Source organism: Talpa europaea, assembly GCF_964194135.1.
Source record: "Talpa europaea genome assembly, chromosome: 12".
NCBI lineage: Eukaryota > Metazoa > Chordata > Mammalia > Eulipotyphla > Talpidae > Talpa > Talpa europaea.
The window spans coordinates 49,992,792-50,016,830 of record NC_140079.1 but is presented as its reverse complement, the minus strand read 5'-3'; the positions used below and the strand labels follow the sequence as shown (position 1 = coordinate 50,016,830).

The 24,039-nt window shown below is 44.1% G+C and overlaps 1 protein-coding gene across 6 annotated transcripts in view; it reads right to left on the bottom strand.

Moving 5' to 3' along the window:
- The window catches only part of RGL1 (ral guanine nucleotide dissociation stimulator like 1), a gene marked incomplete at both ends in the record, with an annotated part of 156,192 nt that overhangs the window by 5,537 nt on the left and 126,616 nt on the right, over window positions 1-24,039 (bottom strand). For 4 of the 6 annotated variants that reach the window (XM_084249330.1, XM_084249332.1, XM_084249334.1 and 1 more), the window contains 7 exons: window positions 1,028-1,282; window positions 4,786-4,972; window positions 10,770-10,859; window positions 14,027-14,148; window positions 16,185-16,217; window positions 17,592-17,678; window positions 19,875-19,964. In XM_084249330.1, the coding sequence (XP_084105456.1) occupies window positions 1,028-1,282; window positions 4,786-4,972; window positions 10,770-10,859; window positions 14,027-14,148; window positions 16,185-16,217; window positions 17,592-17,678; window positions 19,875-19,964 (864 nt within the window). The remainder of the gene's footprint in view (window positions 1-1,027; window positions 1,283-4,785; window positions 4,973-10,769; window positions 10,860-14,026; window positions 14,149-16,184; window positions 16,218-17,591; window positions 17,679-19,874; window positions 19,965-24,039) is intronic. The other 2 variants (XM_084249333.1, XM_084249335.1) reach the window with 2 other exon arrangements.

Genomic DNA, 24,039 nt, shown 5'->3' with positions numbered 1-24,039 from the left:
AAGACATTAGTCCAGAAGGTGAGTGAGGAAGGCAAGGCAAGACTTAGGGTTAGTTAGCTGTGCAATTGTATATCGCAAGAGGATCTGCTTTCAATATACAGTATGTCTGCAGATTAAGGAACACACTCTCGTAATAAACACACCAGACCTTACATCCCCAGGAGGCTCCACAGAAATTCCAAGAAGACTGATATTTTGGGAGCCGTGCTCAGATACACACTTTTAAAAAGAAACTGAAAAAAGGTTCAGCTCATTAATTTTATTTTTTTAAAGATTTATTTATTTATTTATATAAGCACTGGGTACAGTCAGAAGTGTGGGAGGGTAAGAGAATTCACCAGAGGCAGAGCAGAGAGCAGAGCAGAGCAGGCAGACTGACGAAATACACTGCTGAGGGGAGCAGCGGGCATGGCAGGAGAGGTCTGTTGCGCCATGTAGGACCCTCACTGGCAGCCGGGATAGAACCAGTGCTGCAGAGGCTGCAGGCAGCTGTGCAGCCCAGCGCTCAACTGCTGTGCCACCAGGGGAGGCCCTCATTAATTTTATTAGGAAAGTTTCTCAGAGACTCAAAACGGATTTCCAGTTTGATGATGAACACTGATAACTAAGTTCGATTCCAAATGACCAAAGGAGAAGAATTTGCCACCACACAGGACACTGCTGAGAATGCACAGTGGTTCAGTTCTGAGAAGGTATGTATGGTGGCATCTTCCCCTTTATTGCCATCTAACTGGCTATTTTTGACAAGGGTGAGACTGACCTGGATAATAAAACTTTTTAAGATGTAAAAAGTACATGCCACTATATGCACTGCTAGTATGCAGATTTTTATATCAATGCATCATTGCTCCGCACCCCAGGAGATGGGGGCACTTACACATGCTCATTTTGTGTGAATGGAAGCCGCTTATACATCCGCTAACTGTGCACCTGATCAGGGGTGTCAGTGAGAGCGGCTGAGACCTGCAGATGGATGATCCCAGTGACTCACTGGTTCAAGCCCTCCTGGTGGGGACAGGCATCTTACCATGATGCTCTTGTACATGTTGCCATTGTTGTCCTCGATACTGATGCGGATGATGCAGGTGTCTTCATTCTGTTGGTTGTAAGCGGGAGGCAGCATGGCCGAGGTAATGGATGTCACGGAGACAGAGCGCTTGTGGATCTTGGGATTGGAGTTGCAGGATGGAGGGGAAGACAGGGGGTTGATTAAGGATGACATCCCTGAGGAGGCCGTGTCCATGGAATGGATAGAAGAACAGGATGAGGACGACTCGGAGAGCTGGAAAGTGGACATGCGCCAGAAGAAAACCAAACTATTAGAACCGTGGCCACTGTGTGCTGGCGATGTTCAAAGCAGTGGCAGATGCAGAGGCTCATAACCACAGTCCACAGCACATGTGTGTCTGGACTCTGGTATGAGCACCCCAGAGCAGACGCCTCTGGGTGAATCCTTGTGTGACCAGGCTAGGTGGGTCTTTTATTTCCCTAGTTTCTAACTGCTCTTAAAGAAGATGGCCACCAGGTGGCAGTAGACACCAGAAACTAGAGGGAACACAGTCTTGGGAAGGAGTGGGCTGAAAAAAAGGCCTATCAAGTTTATTGAGTCCTGCTGCTTCGAGCAGGGATGATAACTGACAAACCAGAGACCATTTCTATCATGATTCTACTTCCCAATCAGATTCTGTAGCAGCAGCCAATACTCTTTGGAACTTTCAAAATTAAGGACCACAGATTAAGCAGCTCTGCGGGTAGAACAGTTTTGGGAAGGCTCCTGGAGTCCCCTGGTCCCATTCCCTTTCTCCTGCTGAGGAGTCTGGAGCCACAGGGAAACTGTCACCTCTCCACCAGGACACTTTCGAGTTCCCTGACCAACACCAGGCTCACAGAGCAAGCAGCAGGAAGGCCCCTGTGGCTGACCCTGACAGTGAATGGACTGAGGATGATACTTCCCCAATGATGCAGAGCACTAATTTTTAAGACAAATTTTCCTATAGCTTACCTCATTCTAATCTCATAACTGTCTGAACAAAGTGTCCAGCAATCTAAAGATTAGGGAAATAAGAGATACAGAGCCATTTGTAGAGGCCCTGTTTCTACAGAGGCAGCCTTAGGAAGCTCCATCACCTTCCACATTTGCTGTTAGAATCCACTGCACGCATTTCCATGTTGCTTATCAAGGGTAATTAAGGAATGAGCTGCTATAGTCCACAAGCTTTCCTCATTGATGACATGGTTGTCATATGTGCAAATATAAACAAGAGAACGAGCATGCCCCAAATGCTCTAGAACGCGTTCCCATAATCATTAAATGGACTCATTTTAAACATGAATTCTTGTTGTAGAAAGGTACAAAAAATTTCTAAAAATGAGCTCAGCTAAATTATACCACATTACCTATAAAATATCTAGAAGCCATTTAAAAAATAAGTGACATATTAATCTCTTTGATAGAAATCAACGTATAAACAGTCCAGAAATTAGCTTTCTGATTATCTGGCTTCCAAGTAAAATGGAATCTCCTCTTTCCTACGGACTTCTCCCTACAGCATTAAATTCTACTGAATGATGATTAGTTTAATTGGAATCAGCAGGCTCATGTGACAACTCTAATATCGGGGAGTCTAGCTGTGGCTCCAACGTGCTGTAGTTTGGGTACATTTGTCTTATATTCCCCAGGGAATAGCCTTAGTGGCTCAATCTGAGGGCTGATGTGGTTCTTTTTAACAGCATAACTTTGCTTTGTCGGTATCGTATAGTCACCAAGAGGGTGACTATGGATACAATTTTTTCCTCTTCCTTTTCCCTCTACGTAAACTCTTTTTCCTTGCTTAGATTTTCCATGACTTTAATGACAAATAATTAAGATAAAGTCTTGGGGGCAGCCTGGGCTGTGGCAGTTCTAAACAGAACAGCCCCCAATTCATACTGAAAATCTAAGTAATGAGGAACACTATGAAAATCAACGTTTAGAAATCATGATCAGGGGAATGAAGAAAAAAGAGGTACCTGATCCTTCACTAGAAGAGACTTTGAGGTGGGGGTGGGAGCATGCAGGTCAGAGGGGAAGGGGCCGTGGAGATCATGCGGTCTAGACCTGCTCCGAGGACCCACACCTTTCCTGTTAACACACAGGGATTATGCAGCCCAGTAACTGAGTCAACCACTCATTTTTAAGCTAGAGAAATTCACCACTCGGAGAAAGGTCCATCCAAGGGATAAAAATTCATGACTTGCGTAAGGAATAAAAGAGTCGGTGTGATAAGGGAGGAGACCAGAATCACACACCACAGGGGTGTCTGCAGAGTTGTCAAAGGGCTGGTCTGGACCTAGGTCTCCTCTACACACTGCTGGGGAGGGGAAAACCCAGCAAGCATGCAGCACTACCTCAGCTGTCACTTTCACACACTGTCTGCCATCCACACCGGCCTCCAAGTATCAGAACCAGCTAAAGGTGAAGGTGGTTCCCCCACTACTGATTTTGATACATTCATTTCTGCATCATCAGGGAGAATGACCACACCCCTGGCTTGGGAAGCAGGCCTGTGAGCACTGGCAGCCCTGGGCGTCTGCACAGCTCTTCCCTCGAGCTTGGGAGGGCGTGCCCTGGAATCCAGGCAGAAAGGTGACAAGTCCAGCAGGTGAGTCACCTGAGTCAGCTGAGTCTGAAGAGTCCTTCCTAGAGTGGAAGGTCACTGGAGGGCTCCCTCACAGTTGTTGCTATGTGGGTCCCTTACAGAATGGGAGACACAAGTCAACAGGGATGCTACCAAGAGTCGACCTGCCCAGCCTAAGAACCATCTAAGGGGCCATCTAAGAAGATGCTTACACAGCAAGTCTGGTCAAACCTTCCCAGAACAGCAGAGTCTAGTCCTGTCAAAGCAGATGTCTCAGACCTAAGCTCCTTGAAGCAGAGGTGTGGAGAAGATTAAGATGAATATTTTGGGGTTTTTTTTCTTTATATATACAGCCATGGAAAATGGCAAGTCTCTGTGGGAATGTACTACCTTTCATCACTTTCCATTTGGGGGCACAGAGTAGACTGTATGTTGTTACCAAGTCCTCACCCTCCCCTGCATCCACGGCCTTTGCCAAGTGACTCTGTAGTTCCTCCCACAGGAAGGCAGTGTAGTTCCTGGCATCCTTTATTTATCTGGGACTTGGCCACACGATTTGCTATGGCCTCCAAAATGTTGGCAGATGTGACCCATGTGAGAAACTGCCATCTCCTTGCAGGGATTGTTCACTCTCTCGTCCATCTGCCTTAGCAAGCTAAAAGTATGTCTACTATTTCAAAAAGAGGAAGAGGCAGGTTGAGCAGACCTGGGCCAAACCCATGGCCTAGGGCCAAGCCAAGCCCAAACCACCCAAGCTGCTGATTCATGAGAGAACACATGTGTTTAAAGTTTTGTGTTTCAGAGTGGTTTGCTGTGTGACAGTGGTCAAGGCCTGGCTGCAACAGGTATGACACCAAGAAGCTGGCACAGCTCCACCACCTGACTGTTTTGCTTCTTCTAAGAGCATCCTACAACTTCTAAATAAAGTATAACCCAATGAAGAGTCCCAAGTCTTCAGTTGCCTTTGGATGTGGGTATAGAACTGTACGTCCAAGGCTAGGTGAAGAAACCGCCATGTTCACTGCTCTTAGACCTGTTTCTCTGAGGAACACATGGGATTCCCCATTTGTACCTGTCATGGACACATAAATACACTTGAAAACACATTCCTCATGTGGCAAACACTTGTGCCTTTATTGGGAATTATGGAAAAGGATTAGGTCTATACCTTTTTTTGAGGATCATCGGGTGTGTCCATGGGAGTGATGGAGCCCTCCTCAGCCTCGGAGTGGTTGGACTCACAGGAGGACACGCTGACCGAGTCCATGCTTTCTCCAGAGCTCCCACTGGCTGCGGACTTGGGCTGCTCTTTGGTGGGAGTGCTACTGGTGATAATGTCCGAGCCCAGAAATAGCCTGCACAGAACATAAAGCCATTCATAAAGTTCTTATGAATCTGGAATCCTTGATTAAGCATTTGTGTTAATTAAGTCCTTCATGTTTTCTCATTCTTGCACGCCCTCTTGTTATTATTTTAGAAAACATTTGCTATAAAGGTTTGAACAGATCCTAGTTCACATCTTGTCCCAATAGGTTATTTTCGACCTCAAAGAACAAACAGATTGCTTAGCAGGATGAGACACCATATTAATCTGGGGTCTTTCTAGGTCAATGTCTCCATTTGTTTCACAGCCTAAAGCCATTTGGCAGGATCAAAATCCCACCACTAAAACTTTATCATTTCTCACCATAAAATGAACTTCAAGAGGCTGAAGAAGACTGCCACTCTTTTGGCTAAGAAACCAATGAGGAGGGCCTCCTCTGGTGGCACAGTGGTTGAGTGCTGGGCTGCGAAGCTGCCCGCAGCCTCTGCAGCTCTGGTTCGATCCCCGGCCACCACCGAGGGTCCCACATGGTGCACAGACCTCTCCTGCCACCCGCTGCTCCCCTCAGCAGTGTACTTCGGTCCTTCTGCCTGCTCTGCTCCCCGCTCTGGCTCTGGTGAATTCTCTCACCCTCCCGTGCTTCTGACTATACCCAGTGCTTGTATAAATAAATAAATCTTTAAAAAAAGAAAGAAACCAACAAGGAATACTTTTGTTTCCCAAAGTCTGGTGAACTATAATAACTAACTCTCTTCACTACAAACAACCAGATAAGAAACATTAAATAGTCTTTCTAAAGTTGAATTTGCTAAATAGTAAGGAAAATCCCGATAGACAGGAAACAAAAGGGAAGTGAAAGCCAGAAGCATGTGAGTTAATTCTGCAGCTGCTCTGGGTGGAGAGTGGGAGGCATCAGTCTTGGCAAACTAGGGACATAGGTTTTGGCACAGACAGAGGTCTAAAGATGGGGGTTTCTGTTTGTATGGGGTGGAGGAGTTGGAATTGAAAACCCTTAGACAGAATGATGACTCTCAAGGCTGTATCCTCAGTAAAAAGCCTTGTATACAAGGCTGTATCCTCAGTAAAAGGCCAGGCTAGAAAGTATCTTCCTACTGGCCCATGAAACCAAACTGGGAAGCTTTGGCCTGAGTTTGGCTGGAAGAAAATTTTTCCCTGAAATCATATGTGGTCTTGACTAGCATTCCACTTGGATTTGCTACCCAAGTGGTCCAGGAATTAGGCACCCTCAGGTCAGTGAGATTCCCAGAGGAACTAAAATTCTCAAAAGAAATCTTTCTGGAAGAATATGCCTTCAGCCCAAGCTACAGAGAATTTCCTGGTAAAGATGAACTGATAATGTAAAATTAGAAAATGCACACAAAGAAATTTTCCTCCTGAAAAGATAGTCAATGTAAACAAATAACAGGCTTATATCTCTCAGAACCTCAGATACAAGAACTGCCAGAAAGAAACAAATTCGTTCATTCGTTCATTTGACAAACATTTGAGTGCCTACCATGAGCCAAGCTATAAAATAAGTATGTTTTAAAAATATTATAAACTTAAGAGGAGAAACTGAAAATAGGAGTTTAGAACAAGATACTCGATAGCAGAAGAACAGGGAGATAATTTGAAAAAAAATCACTACTAGAGTGAAAAATATGATTAAATTAAAAACTCAGTGGCAGGATTAAATCACAAATAACTTTTGAAGAGAACAATTGTTTAAAAGATGATAGATCTGGGTCTCCCTAGTGGCCTAAGGGTTAATTAAGCCTCAGTGTTATCACTACTATGGCCTGACTTCAATCCCGGCCAGGGAGCTAACCTACATATTGCGCAACAGATCTCTCCTGTCTCACCTACTGTTCCCCTTAGCACGTGTTCTGCTCCCCAGTCTGTCTCTAGTGAATCCTCTCAGCCCCCTCACCTCTGGCCTACACCCCAGTTCTTATATGCAATAAATAATAAATAAATAAATAAACAAACAAATAAATGATGATAGAGTTGAAGAAAATCTCCAAAACCAACATCAACAATAAAAAGACATAAAAAAATAAGACAGGTTAAAAGATACAGAGAGTAGAGTAATAAATGCCTGCATTTGTGTAAAAAGAGTCCAGAAGGAGACATCTGAGAGGAAAGAAAAGGGACCATATCTGAAAAATGGTGACTAAGAAGATTCCAGAAATAAAGAATCACATGAATCCTCAGATCCAGGAATGACATCTTGAAAAGACTAATAAATAATAAATTGCATTATTATCTAGTAAATAATACAGACACCCCACTTAAACTGCATAAGGGCATATCAGGGAAGTTCTTAAAAGCAACAGGAGTAGGGGCACACTACCAAAGAACAGTAATGAAACAGATGTCAGACTTCTCTAAAGCAAACACCAAAGTCAGAAGATTGCTCCATGAGTTACAACGCAGAACCTTTGAGAGTCGTGAACTAGTGATCCTCACCCCATTATCTGAGTCTCTGGTTTACAACAAAATTGTTCAAAGACCAAAGGTTCTACAATTCAATGAGGTCTCCCTGCTCTGTGAAGATTCTGGCACCACAGTAGTATCTCTGACCTTCATCCCCCCACACACCTCCTAAGGTTCTGAAATCCTCTCCAGCCTCTTTGGATGATGAGTCCTTAATAGTGGGGAGAGCAAAACTACATTTTCCAGATTAGTAAAAATAATATCTTTTGGAAATGAATAACACGCATTTTGTATGAGCAAGAAATAAGACAGGGGACATGTGACTTGTTTTCATAATAAATGTTCAAACTCAATTGCAGACACCAAGGGTTAAAGTGAGCATCTTGGCAAAACTTTACTTCTAAGATGGTCTGAGTATCCACCCATCTCACTTTGTGGATGGTCCTGTATTCCCAAATCCTGCCTCTCCAGGACTTCACACGAGTGTCCTCACAGAAACCATGCACTTCTGTCCCAGACTTGGTGCAGAGAGAGGACCCAGGGACAACCAAACACCCAGCATAATAAATATGGATATTTGGGTTGCAGAAGAGAAGCTGTTATAGAACAATGAGTGTGAGGTAGCCACTACCTGAGGACAAGGACGAAGAGCTAGGGAGCAAAAGCAATAGTACTTAGGATTAGACCAATTGTGCGGAGATACTTATTCCTTAAAACATCTAACTGCCATACAAAGTCTGGAAATTTCCATTTCTTTCTGATGCAGGAGAACCAATCAGATACCCACATTTCCGGATGCACCTGTCTGAATCTGCCTCCCTGTGTGTGCGTGTGGACCTCACCAGCTGACAAGGCTTGGCTGGGACACTTGGGTGAGATCAAGAGAGCTCGTTCTTCCCCATATTTGCAGCAGTGAAAAAAGACAGCATGACTGTGGAACATTCCATAGAAATGACTCTAGAAGCTCATAAATCTAGTGTACAGGAGAGCCAGAGCAGGCATCTGAACAAAGAGAGGTTTGGCAAGACGTCAGAACTACCTTCACAAGGCTGCCTACAAAATCACATGTTCCAACCTAATCCTCAAATGCCTCCGATCACCTGACATGAAGTAGAAGTCTGAGCTGCCACTGAAAGCAGACCACACCATCCACACCCAGTAAGGGTCTGTACAGGCCTCATGAACATGGCCAGATCCAAGGCCACGTGCCAACGTGCTCCAGGTCTCAGTGTGACTCAGAGGGTGATGAAGTTTGGTGCTGGGAAGTGTGAAAACCCATAGAAACAGTCAAAATTCCAAGCCCACCCCCACTCCCACCCCTCAAACATAAGAGTGAAAGCGATAGCAACAGAAAGTTGTTTTGTAACAAATAATGGTAGTTTTGCAGGCACCAGTGACAGCTGGGTACCGCTAAGGAGTGTTATGTCCATGGTCCTGACAATTTAGTCTCCCCTCATGAATCACAAAACAGAAGTTCACACCACAAACAATCGGCACAGCTGGGATCTCCTAGGCCAGCCTGGCTTCTCCAGCCCACTGTGCCCTGAAGAGGCCACAGAGGCCCTGTCACTATTCCTGCTGGTCTGTGGCCAGAGACGATTGTGTCACCCAAAAGATCAGACACAGATGGATGTCTTCAGAAGAAAAGGGCTAATTGACTCATCAAATTGTTCTATCCTTGTGTCCTTGAAGTAACCTCTTTAGGCTTCATTAGATTCATTAGCTTAATTAATGTCTTTCAGAGACCAATGACAGACACTAGATCATCTTAAGGCTCATCAATAAAAAAAAAAAAAAAACACCACAATCAAAGCACAGGGTCCAACGAACTGTCCCTCTGACTTTCTTCCCACCTCCTCATGCTCTCGCCTTCCTTCTTTTCTTTTCTCCCACCTCCCATTTCATCATTCCTTCCTCTCTTCTTTCAGAAATTATTTTTCTAAGAGTCAATATGGTAAAAGTTTATCAACTTGGTGCTATAGTCAAATCTTGGGTTTAAATCCAGATCCTCTGATGATAACATACCGTTTACCCTGCCTGTGCCTCACTTTCCTGGTTTAGAAAGAGGGTATAATAGTAGGGTCTACGGGTGAGCTTGCTTTGTGGACAGGATGAGAAACATATATATTGTGGGCACATGCTCAAATATTCATTCACTGGATGCTTATTAATCATCTACTACGAGCAGGCCTCATCCAAGGATCGGGGTCTACGTGAGTGGGCAAATACACAGACATACATGCACCTGTCCTCACAGAGTTTGCATAGTAGGTGCTAGACAGTGACATAAAATGCAGTGTGACAGATGGAAGTGAAATTCAATGGAGAAAATTAAAGTAGGCAAGGCTGAGAGAGGCTGCCCAAGGGCAGGTGAGGCAAGTAGTTGTGTTAAATAAGGAGGTCAGGGAAGGCTCACTGGGAGGGGAAACTTTCAGCAAAGCTCTGAAGGAAGTGAGGGAGTGAGAAATGGAGAATTTGCAGCATGTCCCGGGGAGGGTGGGTGGTTGAAGTGTAAAGACTACAGAGTGAGGAAAGGTGAGGACAGACAGGTGTGGATGGCAGATGAGGTGAGATGCTGCTGCTCATCCCAAAGAGCCTTGAGGGCCACGGTAAGGATTTGGATTGGACTCCAAGAGAAGAGATTATGGAGTTAGCTATAGGTGGTGTCGTTTGCTGAAGCACAGTCATGAGTATGAGGGACAAGGGTCCTACTGTCAGGTGACTCATGTGCCCCTGGAGGAAACAGCCAGTATGGCCGAGAGTGATCAGGGTAGACAGCACAGTGGAGAGGATGCTCCCACAGGAGGTGACCTTTCTGCCAACACTGGCAGGTGTCAGCCATGGAGAAGAGCATGCCAGGAAAAAGAACATCAGTGCAAAGGCCCCACAGTTAGAACAAGTCTGGTGCGGGTCATTAAAGGATGGGTAGATGACCAGTGTGGCTGGATCTAGGTGGACAAGTGGGGGATGCTGGACAGAGGAAGGCGATCATGAAGACTGGGGGAAGATCAGGCAGGGCCTAGAGATAAGGTGTGTGCATGCTACTTCAAATAAAACCACTGGAGGTTTGTAAACAAGGAAGTGGCACCCTCTGGTGTACACTTGAAAAGACTACCAGGCCACTTGGTGGTGTGGGGATGGCTGGGTCAGGATGTGGCCAGAAATCAGTAAGGATGTTGCTGCAGTGGTCCAAAGTGGAGATGAACCAGAGAGAACCATGCAGAAGAATGAGTGGATCTGGAAATATGTTGAGTTCATGACAGAAAGGTAAGCTATTTAGCAAATCAGCCCACTGTTCTTCGCTTTGCTTGTGGCTCAGGGAGACCCCGCTGAATACACTTCCTCTCTGCCCCTCTGATGAGACCCTCTGGGGGCCCTAGGATGACACTCACAGGCTAAGCCTCTTCACCATGCTCTTCCGAGGCTTGGGTGAGGTGGCGCTGGCATCTGCAGCAGCTTCAATCTCACAGGAGAGGGCATAGCTGGGGAGAGAAGAAGCTCATGAGCTCAGGGCTTGAGAAGCGAAGACAGACATAAATTCACCAGATATGCTTGTCTTGTTATAGAGGAAGGATCTGATTATCAAAGTTGATACATATTGGGTTGTTCCACCATAAAGGCCAGCCTGACTTCATGGCCAGAGTTTACATATTTCTGCAAGTGCTTCCTCCCCTCCTCCCCACACTGGCACGTGATTGAAGGAGTCAGTTCTGCATGCCTCAAAAACATGGGCTGTGTCCTTTGGCAGAATCAAAGACCAATACCATTCTGTTTCCTCATCATTCTCATCCCACCACAATGGCTAGTGGAAGAGCCATTTCTTTCCATTGCCTCCCTCCTGGTACTCTGCATACGTGCCCTTGCGCAGCTTCCCTTTTATCTAAGGGAAATGGAAGAAGAGATTTTTGTAAACTACCTTCAATGCAACTATATTATTAGTAAGGTCTATCAGTATGTTTTTTTCAATAGCAAAGCATCCAACATTAAAAATGCTCCAGAATCAGATACCTAAGGTCAGGCAGATAAAACTTCCAGAAGCACAAGAGGAATTTATATCTGATTTGAAAGAGATTTTATCAAAGCTCTAGCTCTAGCTAGTAGATATATTTAACCTGGGTAGGTGGGGAATTGTAAGTTTGGGGACTATTAGCTTGCTACGTTAATTATGTGCCCCCCTTCTTTTAAGACCTGCAGGTGTCTCCAGATATTTACTTAAATGGAATATTGATATAGACATTATTCATATATTAACAGAAGCTGCAGGAATTTTTATAAATAGCAAGAAAATGGATTATGTTAAATATTATCCCTATAATCACTAAAAAGTCAATGACATAGCTGATATTTTGAGCCTGGGCTTTCTCATGATGCAAACCACCTGCCCTGGTCTGTGTGTCTCATATGTCAGAAGGATGCATCCGTGAGAGAAAATTAGCTCACGAATTAGCATTAGACAGAAAATGTAAAGCGAGGCAATGACTGTTTTCTGCATGGCAAGGAATAAACCTTGCCAACTGATGAGTGCTGTGATCAAAGATTTAGGGGTTTTTTTGCCTTTTTAAAATATATATATATATATATATTTACATCATTGTTCATTTTTGTACAATATATACTTGCTCCTCTCAGTTGTAGTCCCTGTAAAATTCCCACCACCAATTCACCTGTGAACCATCACCATAGTCCCTTGTGCTATTCCCTCCCCTGTTTTGATCCCTCTGCCTCCCCCTCCCCTGCAGAAGTTCTCTGATTTATAGTTGCCTGTTAATTTCCACTCCTAGGAATCTACCCAAAGGACACAAAAACATTAATTCAAAAAGATACCTGCACCTTTATGTTTATTGCAGAACTATTTATAACAGGTAAGGCATGGAAACAATCCAAACGTCCAAAAATAGATGACTGGATCAAGAAGATGTGATATAGATACACAATGGAATACTATTCAGCAATCAAAAAACATAAACTCATGCCATTCACAGCAACATGAATGGAGCTAGAAGGGGTTATGCTCAGTGAAATAAGGCAGAAGGAAAAAGAAAAATATAGGATGGTTTCTCCTATAGGGGGACTATAGGGGAATCAAATAAGGGATTACGAAAAAAATAATAACAATAATTATAAAAAAAATCGGCAGGTGGGCCTCCCCTAGTGGCACAGGCAGTTGAGCATAGCGCTGTGAAGCTGTCCACAGTCTCTGCAGTGCTGGTTTGATCCTGGCCGGCAGGCGAGGGTCCCACGTGTTGCGGCAGACCTCTCCTGTCGCGCCCACTGCTCCCCTCAGCAGTGTATTTTATCAGTCTGCCTGTTCTGTTCCCCTCTCTGCCTCTGGGTGAATCCTCTCACCCTCCTGTGCATTTGGCCTGTACATGGTTCTTGCATAAATAAATAAATAATTTTTTTAAAAAAAATCAGCAGGCAACTACAAATCAATGATGAAAGATTTAGTTTTAAAGGACCAGGACAAATCTACTCCAGGATTAAGAAAATGTAAGTCAAAAATCACCTGTCTGGCAAATGAGGAAAGTGAGGTTTATAGTGGTTACATGATCTGCCCAACATTATCCGACTATCTTCAGGGCTTAGGTGGTAGAATAAGACACGCTCAAACTCTATCACCAACTAGTTAGTTTTTCTTTAAACCTCAATTTCCTCCATTGGCAAATACTTATTTTGCTATCAACTTCACTGTCCTTGATGACAAACTTTCAAGAAAATTCCCTGTTTACAGGCAAGATCAGCAAACTTTTCCTATAAAGGACAGAGAGTAAGTATGTTAGGCTTTGCAGACCATGTGGGCTTTTCATATTCAGCCAATTCTGCCTTTAAAGCATGAAAACAACCATAAAAAAGATATAAATGAATGGCCTGCATTCCAATCAAACTTTCTCAATGGATGCTAAAATTTGACTTCAAACAACGGTCCCATATCACAATATTCTTTATTTTTTCAACATTTAAAAAGGTAAAAACAGGTGGTGGGGCTGATATGGGGTTGACTTACAGGATGAACACCCCCTACCCCATGCTGGGTCAGTACTATATACCTTTCCATGCTTGTCAATCATGATTTGCAGACCTGTCCTTTTTGTTCCAGTTATGCCAGAACTCTCACAGCTTCTCCAAATGCCCAGAGTGTCAGGCCCCAGGCCTTGCTCCGGGGATGTGCTTTGCTAGTTCTCCTCTTGAAATCTTTTCTTTCTTTCGTAGCCAGGCCCAACGTGAACACCTTGATGATTTTTTCCCCATTTACCCCCATCCTTAGCCAAATCACTTGTTCCTGCCCATAGATTCTACAACACTTTGGTTACCCATCATGCTTCAATTCTTCATAAGTCTGTCTCTCCTCCCCAAAGGAACGTTTTTTAAAAACCAGTAGCAGTTAAAAACAGTGACAGAGATGGTGGTGGTGACAATGCTAAGCTCTTATCAATGCTTTTCCAGAGGTGATCTCAGTTAATCCTCTTAAGTAAGAATCTGAAAGCACATCTTCTGATGTCATCAATTCAGCTTTTCCTGCAATGCCATGCTCCAACCTAGTAGTTGCTCACTAAAGACCTGTTGCATCCAGGGCCAAGTGAGCAAGTGAATGGAGAATTCCCCAGGGCAGCCCTGCGGCTCCACCCTGCAGGACAACAGATCAGCCTACCTCTCCTCCTCTGTCAGGAGCTGCTGTCTCTGGAACCACTGGATGAACTTCGGGTCTGGGGTCATACAATAGCTGTTGCAGGCAGACTGTAAGAGCTTTATTTGGGCAATCACTTCAAATTCCTAAAGCAGATAGATTACCAGAAAGAAATAAGGAACAAGAGTCAACTAAATATACATCTTTTCAATGTGAAAAATGTCACATTAGGATAAATGATGGAGAAAACCATCTAGGAGGACTTTAAAGTGCTACCTCCCTTAGAAATAAAACAACTGTAGAACTTAAACATTCTAACTCTGAATCTCTGAAGTCTGTGTATGGTTTGTCTACCTTGCTTTCTTCTTGAAAAATAATTGATATGAATAAAACAAGATCCCAAAGCAACCCAACTAGTCACTACCTAAGGTCATAGTGGCTTTGCTTTCCCTTTCCCATTTTCTTTCTAGGGAGAGAAAAGCCATGTTCAATATATTTTCAAATATATTAAAATTTTTTATTTCCATTTCTTACAAGAGAAAGAAAAAAATACTTTGTCAGGAAGCTTCCAAGTTCTCCACCTCCATTTTTCTTCAACTCTTACCCCTCAATAAATAAGTTTGGGAAGGTTGAATATCTAAACAGTCCAGGGCCTCATAAACTTGAATGTTTAGATTTCCCAAATCCTTGGGTTTTTATTACTCCCGTAAATCATTTAACTCAGTCTTTTAAAGCTCACAAGAGAAGCAAGTATACAATTATGTCCACAATTATTTATACTTCTTTAGATTCTTATATATATATATTTTTAAATCAGAAATGGGTATCAACTTTAGCTTTAGGTCTTATACTCAAACTTTTTAAAAATTTAACATATAGTCTTAAAAGAAAAGAGAATCACTATCCAGGGTTATTCTAACGTTAAAGGACAAAGATGGGGAACTGTGGGGGCAACAGCTGAACTTCATAACAGGACATAACAGAGGTGACTCAACAATGGGCAGATTCCCTGTGTGCCAACTTCCCACCCTATGAACCCAGCCTTGTTCTCTGACTCCTGAAGGAACACTTATCAACATGCTAAAGAAGAAATACACTCCATCAGAAACAGAGGACTTACATATATTTTTTGGTTGGTGTATTGTTACTAAAGAGCTCAGCCTAGCTAGCTCCTGAAGCTTGGGTTTCAACTTCAATGTCATTTTTTTCTGGAAATTTCTGACAGCCCCCTCCAAGTTGGGGGTAAATGCCCCCCTACTATGTGTTCCTAAAAGACCTACAACTTCTGCCCACCAGCCCTAATTAGACTGTATTATAATTGCCTGTCTGTCTGTCTGTCCACCTTCCTCTTAGAATGTGAGCTCTCTGAGGGCAGGCAGCTCTGGGTTCCCCCTGCTGCAGTCCCCAAACCTACCACAGGGCCTGACCCTGGCTGGTCTGCAGTCAGTGTTTGTGGAATGAAAGTGTGAATGAATGACTAAAGAACAGTGACAGTACTATGGGGGGAAGTTACTATTTTGCTCACTCATATTCCCTGAGGCCTTTTAAATGTCTATTTAAATACATCATTTTAACACTAAACCTGTAACAAATTTTCAAAACTCCATTGGATCTTTTTGAGTGTATACCACCCCACTCTACTAGCCACAGAAAAATTCAAATTGATGTTGCACACTCCGTCCTATGCTGACAGGAAAGGGAAAGAATAGTTATCCTCATGGAACAAAAAGACCCTTTCTTTTCCTTTCGTAAACAGACCCACAGGAGTTGGCCATCTTTATTAACTCTTCTGTGTCACTTATCCTCATGCAATCCCTTCTCCCTAATAGTGTGAACCTGTTACTGCTGATGCTTCTTGTAAAGATGGAAACAAGAGGGCTAAGGAAAGAAATGAGGGCAGCACAGGATTTGAGGCCTGGCTTTGCTACTGAGAGACCCTGATCAAGTCATGTTGTCTTTCTTACCCCTGGTTTCTTTGCCTTTAAAGTGAGGATGACAAAGGCCCCTCATGGAGCTTTTGGGGGATGATACATAGGAAGGTGCCAAACACAGTGGTATATGATAAATGTTCAACACATGCTATTTCCCTTTTTATCTGCCTCCACAAATAAACTTAAGCCCTTACTGCTTTCATTTCATTGTACCCAGAAGAAATAAAATGGAAAAAAACAAGATCTCTTACCCTTCTCCTTTTTTCAAAGTTGATCAGCCCACCCTAAAAGAAATTAAAAAAAAAAAAAAAAGACAAAATCAAATCACTTTGCAACACAAGTCTATGTTGTTCTAGGTGTTATGAAAATAGATCAAGTGTGGTGATACAGTCACAATGATTAATGATACTCCAATTAGGGATACTATGGAGGAGGAGATGCATCATTGGCTTCCAGAATATCCTCCTTTTAATTATAATATAACGGGAGAGGCAGCCAGCCCTCTCTTCAAGTGTCTGAAACCAACTAAAACAGTCATGATAAAGGAGTGACAAATCAGAATCTAAATACATCTGCAGAGCCAGCAAAGGCAAAAGCTTGAGTAAATGTTCCATTATACTTTTTCCTTGACCGAAAGCAACAGAAACAGATGGGCCCTGACTCACACTGGAAACCGGGCTGTCAATGGTTTATCAGAAGGGAAGTCACTTCTACACAGCATCATGAAAAGTGAAGTTTCAATTCTTCATCCCCCACCCCAGCTCCTCTTCTCCATAAGCTGATTGAACCTTTAAGTCATTGGTCACTGCCCCCAAATTCCCTAACACCAATGAGTGTTTCCTGAGATAAGCTGAGGTAGAGGATGTACAGAGACACCCAACTCAGGAAATGCACAGTGAACAGCATGCCAGAGGGAATGCTCATGACAAAGACAATCTAAGCGAAATGATTACTCCTAGCAGTGGTGAAGTCAACGCTGATCACATGTGATACCCAGACAGCGAGAGACTGTAATATACAAGCAATTCTGTAATCTCACTCCAAAGACCAGATTTCTTCTCTACTTAATGCTTTATTACTGCAAGTAGCTGGGTATTCTGTGACTTGGTTTCACATTGGAGAGGAAGGGGGAAGGGAGAAGATGGGAGAGGTGGGAAGGAGGAAAGAAAGAAGGAGCCCTGGGGTGCCTTAAAATAGGTACTGCTATAAAAAAGAAAAAGGAACGGGGGTGGAGGAGAAAAAGAAAAAGGAACACCTGAAAATTCACCAACTTGACTGCCCTCCTAGCGCAACATGGGCTAGTCCACACTATGCCCTTGACTCCACCTGCCAAAGTCCTACTCAACAGCAGGTCTTGCTCAAACCCACCCCTTCCCCAGACCTGGCCACATGTTTCCTCTTGTGGAACTGACTGTGGCCTCCTCTTCTCTCTCATTGCATTTCTGTTTGTGTTCTTACTATTTCTACCAACTTCTGTCACCGTGGGTATCCACCTTACACTGGAAAGTGGACACCTGGTGAGTCCTTGTGTCCCTCATCACATCTAGCACAATGTCACGTATATGACGGCTTCTCACCAATGCCAATGCAAGAGAATTTCTCTCTCAGGGGGCAGAGAGCAGGTGCAGTTCGCATTTCAGCACTGGCACAGAACTCACCTCAATATGGTCCTGAAGAGCAGTGTCTAGCATGGTCAGGTCGGTTAGAAAGGTGCCCAGGTAGGGCACAGTTCCCTGCATCACCCCCTGGAAAGCAAACACAGGAAAATGTCTCTGATGCTATTGAAAAGTTTAGGGTTTTATTTGTTCCCCGATGGAGCAAGTGGACCACTGAAGTGGTGCCACTGAACAACTCGCCCATTTGTAGCTGGAAACAGCAACCCTGAAGCCAGGTAAGCCTTGATGGTGTCTGGAGGATATTTAAGGATCATTCAAGGCCTAAATGAAATGTTTTAAATTCCTGCACACATAGGACAGGGGGTGGCAAACAAGCCTCAACGGCCAGGAGATCATACAAGCACGTTCAAGTGTGTCCACAGAAAATTTATCTTCCCCTTAGACTCAGACACTCCCGCCAGTTGGGGTGGCCCCACCGAGGGTGGTTTTGCTGCTGGTAAACGAAAGGGCCGCTACCCACTGGGGAAAGTGTGGTCAGGGGAGGCTGGGGCATCGCTGTTCAAATGGCCCCTTGGACTAGACTTCGTGACTAGCTTCCAAAGGAAAAAGGGGGAAAGTGGAAAACCTGGCAAACTCCACATTAACCAAGTGAGGACGGCCAACATTGCAGTGACACCAGATGTCACGCTGCGAGCGCGGACTCCCTGGAGTGATGTGCTGAGAAGGGCACGTCACTCTGTGCTATTCGTCCCCAACCCCCACAAACTCAGACTAATCACCAGAAAGGCAACAGACAAGTTGGGACGTTCGACAAGACACTGGGAGCATCCCTTAGTGTCAAGGTCGTGAAAAATAGGGAAAGGCCCAGAAACAGTCACAGAGATGTGGCGAGGAAATGTCACGTGGTCACTGAACTGGACCCTGGATTGGAGAGAGGACAGGATGGAAATCTAGCAAAGTCCAAATTAAGCCTGGGTTTCAGTGAACTATAACACGCCAGGGTGGGCATCTGAGTAGGGACAAGTGTGCTTGGTTATGGAGGATGTTAACGATGAGGGAAATTGGCTTCACAGACGTGCTAGGGGCCGCCTGCACCTTTTCTGCAAATTTTATAATGAAAAGTTCATTTAAAAATGATGTCCCTTGGAGAGGAAAGGAGCAGTACTTCACTGCAGGTATATACAAAACAAATTTCACCAAATTTCTTTGACGTCATCTCTATTCTTCATCAGGCATCAAGGCATTAACCATTCCAAAGAGAAAACAGAAAGACACCCGATCCGAAGCTCCACCAAGGCACTTTCGGAAGTTCTGGCAAGAACATAGGGTCTCACTGGGGCAAGGCCGGGCCTGGTGAAGGGAGGCCGCCTTCCCTCGGCCAGCTAGGCTTGGTGAGGTCCACACCAGGAGGGTTTGTCCTTCAGGAGCTCCTGGCAGCTGTGGTCTGTCCTTCCTCTCTATGTGTGTACAAGGTCTTATCCTGAACCAAAATAACCTCTTTAACATCTATTTTTAACTTGTCTTTGAGCAACCAAAAAATGCAGTGAATGTTTTATAGGCTTTATGTTACAGAAGAGCCCTCGCATTCAATAACAATGTTTCTGATTGACGTGGAGATTTCCAAAGTTGGAGCCAATCACGGAAGACAAGGCTTCTAGTTTGCCAGTCTCTAATCTCTTTGGTTTCCTCCCCTCACTGGTAAAAGTTAGGAGAGCTTTATAAAGAAAGGTAAAGATGATAATACCTATTGGTTTTAAGGAGCAAGTCAGGCTAGTCCTTTGAGGGTTCAAATACTGGAGAGATATGGCTAGTCCTTGGGTTTAGTAAGGAGAGCTGGAAACAGATCTAAAAGGTTTGAAACAAATGAAAAGATCTCCAAGTTCACAGACCAAGTCCTCCTGGGAGTAGACACTGTGTCCCCAGCCAATGTGTGTCCAGAGCTGACCACACAGGCATTCCCACAGAGACGCCAAAGCCCGTGAGGCCGCAAGGCCAAGGGGTAGGCTCTAAGTGTAGGAGCAGATGGAGAAACCAAACCAGAGGGATGAAAGTTTATTCCAACATAAGTTCCCTTACCTCCAGAAAAATAATCTGGTCTAAAAAACAAGATTTGCAGCCATTACTGTGTATTTCCTACTGTGTCAAATGGGTGTGCTAATAACTTTCTTACCAATCTCTGAGGGTGGCTGAGAACATAAAGGTCTGGAGAACAATGTTTGAAAACACAGATGCCCTGCAGTGTGAAGGGGGTGCAGCCACCAGGCGCCCAGTTACTTGCGTGGGGCCCGCCCTCTGTGGGCTCAGGGATGCAGGGGGCCCACATACCATGTCCTTCTGGAGCTGAAGCCGCCTCTGAGTCCGCTTCTGGTTTTCTTTCACACTACTGTCCAGGTTTGCAAATTTGGAGGTTCCTTCCTAAGGGAGAGCAGCATACACAGAGATGAGGGATGGAGGGTAACTCCAGGAAGAAGTGAAGTGAAGGGACAGCTCATTTCAGGCACAGTCCCCCAGGCCCTGGACCGTATTTGCAGCAGGCACACACTATGTCTGACTTGTTGCATGGGGTGTCTGTGTGAAATAAGGCCTACTGACCTCAGAGTAGCCTGCTTCCCCCTACTTGGTAAGAAGAGCCCCTATTTGATACAAAGTCATTCATCCACACAAGGTAGGCAATTTCCAGAACTGGAGACAATTTTACCACACCTCAAATTTTACTCAAAGGAATCACATGCCCTGGAAATGAAGATTTCTTCCTCTGCGCATTTTGTTATTTCTTGATGTTGGCCTAAAATGCATGTGCCAGCATTCTGTGAAAGAAAAGGGACTATTTCCGTGGTGTTTCTTAGCTAAATGAAACTTTTCTACTGGAAGTTTTCTGAGGAAGTCTGGAGTGGCAGTACAGCACGACCTTTCGACACTTCTTACCCCCTAAACCAATCCTCCCAGATAGCCCCTCCGATTGGGAACTCTGGCAAAGCAGCCCTTCCTCCTGGCGCCAGAGGACAGATGGCGACCCCCCATCTCTCCTCCCTGCTGTTGTAACAACAAACTCTTCAACAAAATGACTAATCTCGAGGTTTGCTGACTGAACACAGTGTTTTCAGTTTTGTGGTTTCAGGGGCTTGTTAAGTTCTCATTTTCCAGGAACTGTATGAATGGGAGGCAAATTTCACAATTCAGTCGTGTATAACCCCATCTCTATTAGTTTCCTCTTAGTCAGTTTCCCCCAGAATTATTATTATATCATCCTGTCACTACCGTGCAGCTTCAAGAGGCTCTTTTTCAGTGTCCAGGCTTTTCAGATGTTGGGGGGGTGGGCTTCATCATATCTTCTGCTGGTCACCAGTTACCCAGATCCAAGCACCCCACAGGGACAGAACCTAGGGTGACCCATTATCTATTTTCTCCCCATTACAAATGATAATAAGATGTAGCCTTTGATCTTAGGGGTATTTCCTAAGGACGAATGAAAGAAGAAACTTAACAGGTGCTAGTTCCTGTGCTGGATGGGGGAGTCTTCCCAAATTCTTGAGGATTTGCAGGGAGTAAGAAATTAAGTCCATCCCACCTGAATGTGAATGTCTGCCACTTTCCAGGGTATATATCCTCTGGGTTCTCTTCCAGCTTCTTATTCACCAGCAGAGATATAATGTGTGGAAATTATTGCTATATCTAAGATTCTTACTAATTATTTCAGAAAAGTTAAAAGGCTCCTGGGGAATCGCAGAGTGACAGAGATGGGAGCCAACTTCAAAGAGCAACCTCCTCACTGGCAGAAGAGCAAAGTCCTGTGTCAAGGAGCTGGAAGGATTTAGTGATTCACAAGATTGAGATTCTATCATCCCTGGCTGGATAACTCAGAAAACTGACTAGAGCTCACCTTCCAAAAGAGGTGTCAACTGAAAAATCCTCTAGTTGCCACATCAGACAGTATCTGTTGTTTCCTTTGCCAGCCCTGAGTTTTTGCCCTGCAAGGTCTCATAATACCAATCCCTGGGAACTTCTAGAAACTTCTCCCAGGTTTGGTAACTGCATCCCTCTGGGTCTATCCTCCTGCCTTCTCCGTTGCTCAAGTTCATATTCTCTAAGTGGCTCTTCTTCCTGCCAAAGTCACCTTGCTTTTTGCTGGGAAATCCTATCCAATCCCATAACCTTCATCAGCACCTATGTTTAGATGAATTCCAAACCTCTCCTCTCTTCACTGACTTCTCATTCTCCTCTTATCTCCTCCCTCCCCCACCCCTGATCCTTCTCTCTCTTTCTCTCTGGTGCAAATCTCTCACTTTCTCTCTAATTCCAACTTCAGTGGAGTTCAGCCTTCTTCCTCCACCCTGCTCTCAGGCCTCAGAGGGGCTGCTTCTACTGCGGTGCTACCTGGGCACTGACTCTGTCTTGATCAATATTGGTTAATTACAACCCAGAAGTCAATAGTAATGATTCAAAATGATCTTCTCAGTCCTAACAATCCCCTGTTCGCCACTCTGAGTTTTGTTAGTGCATCAAGAGCATCACCAAATAGTATCTCCAGAGCCAGTTCCTGGGGTTTTTAAGCAGCAGTTTATGTCAAGTCAACCAGGGAAAATTCTCACCAAGAGCCCCAAGAACCAAGAAGATTTGGACATATTCTGCTTTCCTGCTGTTCTGAAATGTGTGGACTCTATCATTCACCTGCATAGGATTATCCAAGTTTCAGGTTTAAGATAATCTTTAACAAAGATAAAATCATTTTTTCCAACAATTAAAAGGAAAATTTTATGTATTTATTTATATAAATTTGACTTAGCCTATTCAAAGGATAATTTTGATGTTGCCTCAGCCATCATATTACAGAGGTGGGACATGACATTTAGCCAGATGTAGACAAGACAGGTATTTAAGAGCAGGATAACCCAACCAGAAATCAGCATATGCTCAGGAGGGGCATGTTAGAAACAGCAGTCGGCAGCTTTTCTCAGTGTTTCTTAGGAGACGCTAAGTACGTTGATTTCAGTTTTTATAACTGTGCTGGGAACTAACATCCAGAATTACATCCTTCATATGTGAAGAATGATCAACAAAGCTAACTTGAAAGGGACCTCCGTATACATTCGGGCTGCCCCAGCATTCCACTATCATTAATGATAATACACAGACTACTTGAACACATAGCCAAGTTTTTCATTTCTTGGGGATCTGAACTATACATGAGAAATTTCACTTAGAACACTGGGATAGATGTCTACATTTAAGAAAGGTTTATGGGGCTTTTAATGTCTAGCTATAGCTTTGCTTCTAAGATTTCAGCCAGAAGACAGCCACCAGGCGATGAGCTGCATGGGATTCAATTTATCTGCTTTGGAAGGATGACTCAGAGCTATGGGGATTTGAATGTGTGGCTCCAGATAGTCTAGCTTCTCATAACTGACAGGGAGACCACTAAGCCAACTCCTTCCAGCCAGATGAGCTTCCATTTAAAAGTCTGCAAATCCAGGGGGATGGGAAGCAGGAAGTTAACACAATCTCAGCAGCATTTTTCAGTGTGTGGTTGATCAGGTAGGCCTTACCCAAAGGCAGACATCAGCATGAACTGCCCTACTCACATCCGTTACTCTAAGAAGGGTGAAGAGTTGTGGAAGTCATGTGAATGATAAGGCCCATTAATGCATGCAGGCACCTGATCGTTTCTGAACACTTGCTAGACAAGCACAGGTCCCTAATATGTTAGGCAATAGGGAGAGAACCATGCAAAAGCTGGCCCCTGTGCCTGCCTGCAAAAGGCTTACAGGGACTCAGGTTAAGTATACAGCAATTCCAACAAGCCCTGCATAAATACTACACGGAGAAATGTTGGGCTTCCCCTGGAGCATGTGGGAAGGTACCTAATCTGGTCTGGGAGTATCAAGGCTCCAGAAGGAGAGTCCACACTGAAACAGGAAGAAAGGGTAGGGCTTAGGAGAACAGTCAGAAAGACCATGATAGATGCCCTTACAGGAACAACTAGCTTAACAGTTATCAACTGGAAGCCTTTCCTTAGTAAACCCACCTCCAGGTGACTTTCATTCCTGTTCCAAGTGTCCGCCAGAGCTCATATATGTAGCTTATACTTCATTCACTTTGACTGGTTATATATACATTGGTTTAATACATATGTAGATCACCCAATACTAAAAATAACTTATAGTTGCATCATACTTTCAATTATTTTAGCTCGGTTAAGGCTCAAAATAACTCTATGTAGTCAGCTGACTAAATATTATTGCCTCCAATTTCAAGAAGGAAAATAAAGGCAAGGATCTGATCTTCCAATTGTCCAGTTCAGGGGACATGTTGGTTTTATAATTTTCTCTCTACTTCCCCATGAGACTGAAATCTCCTTAAGGTCAGAGACAGCCATCAACATGGCTATTACCTCTAGCACCTGACACACTGTGAATTCTCAATCAACATTTGTAAAATTATTGATTTACCTTCTCAATAAAATTCTACCTTATCTATACCCTGCTCTCTCTCC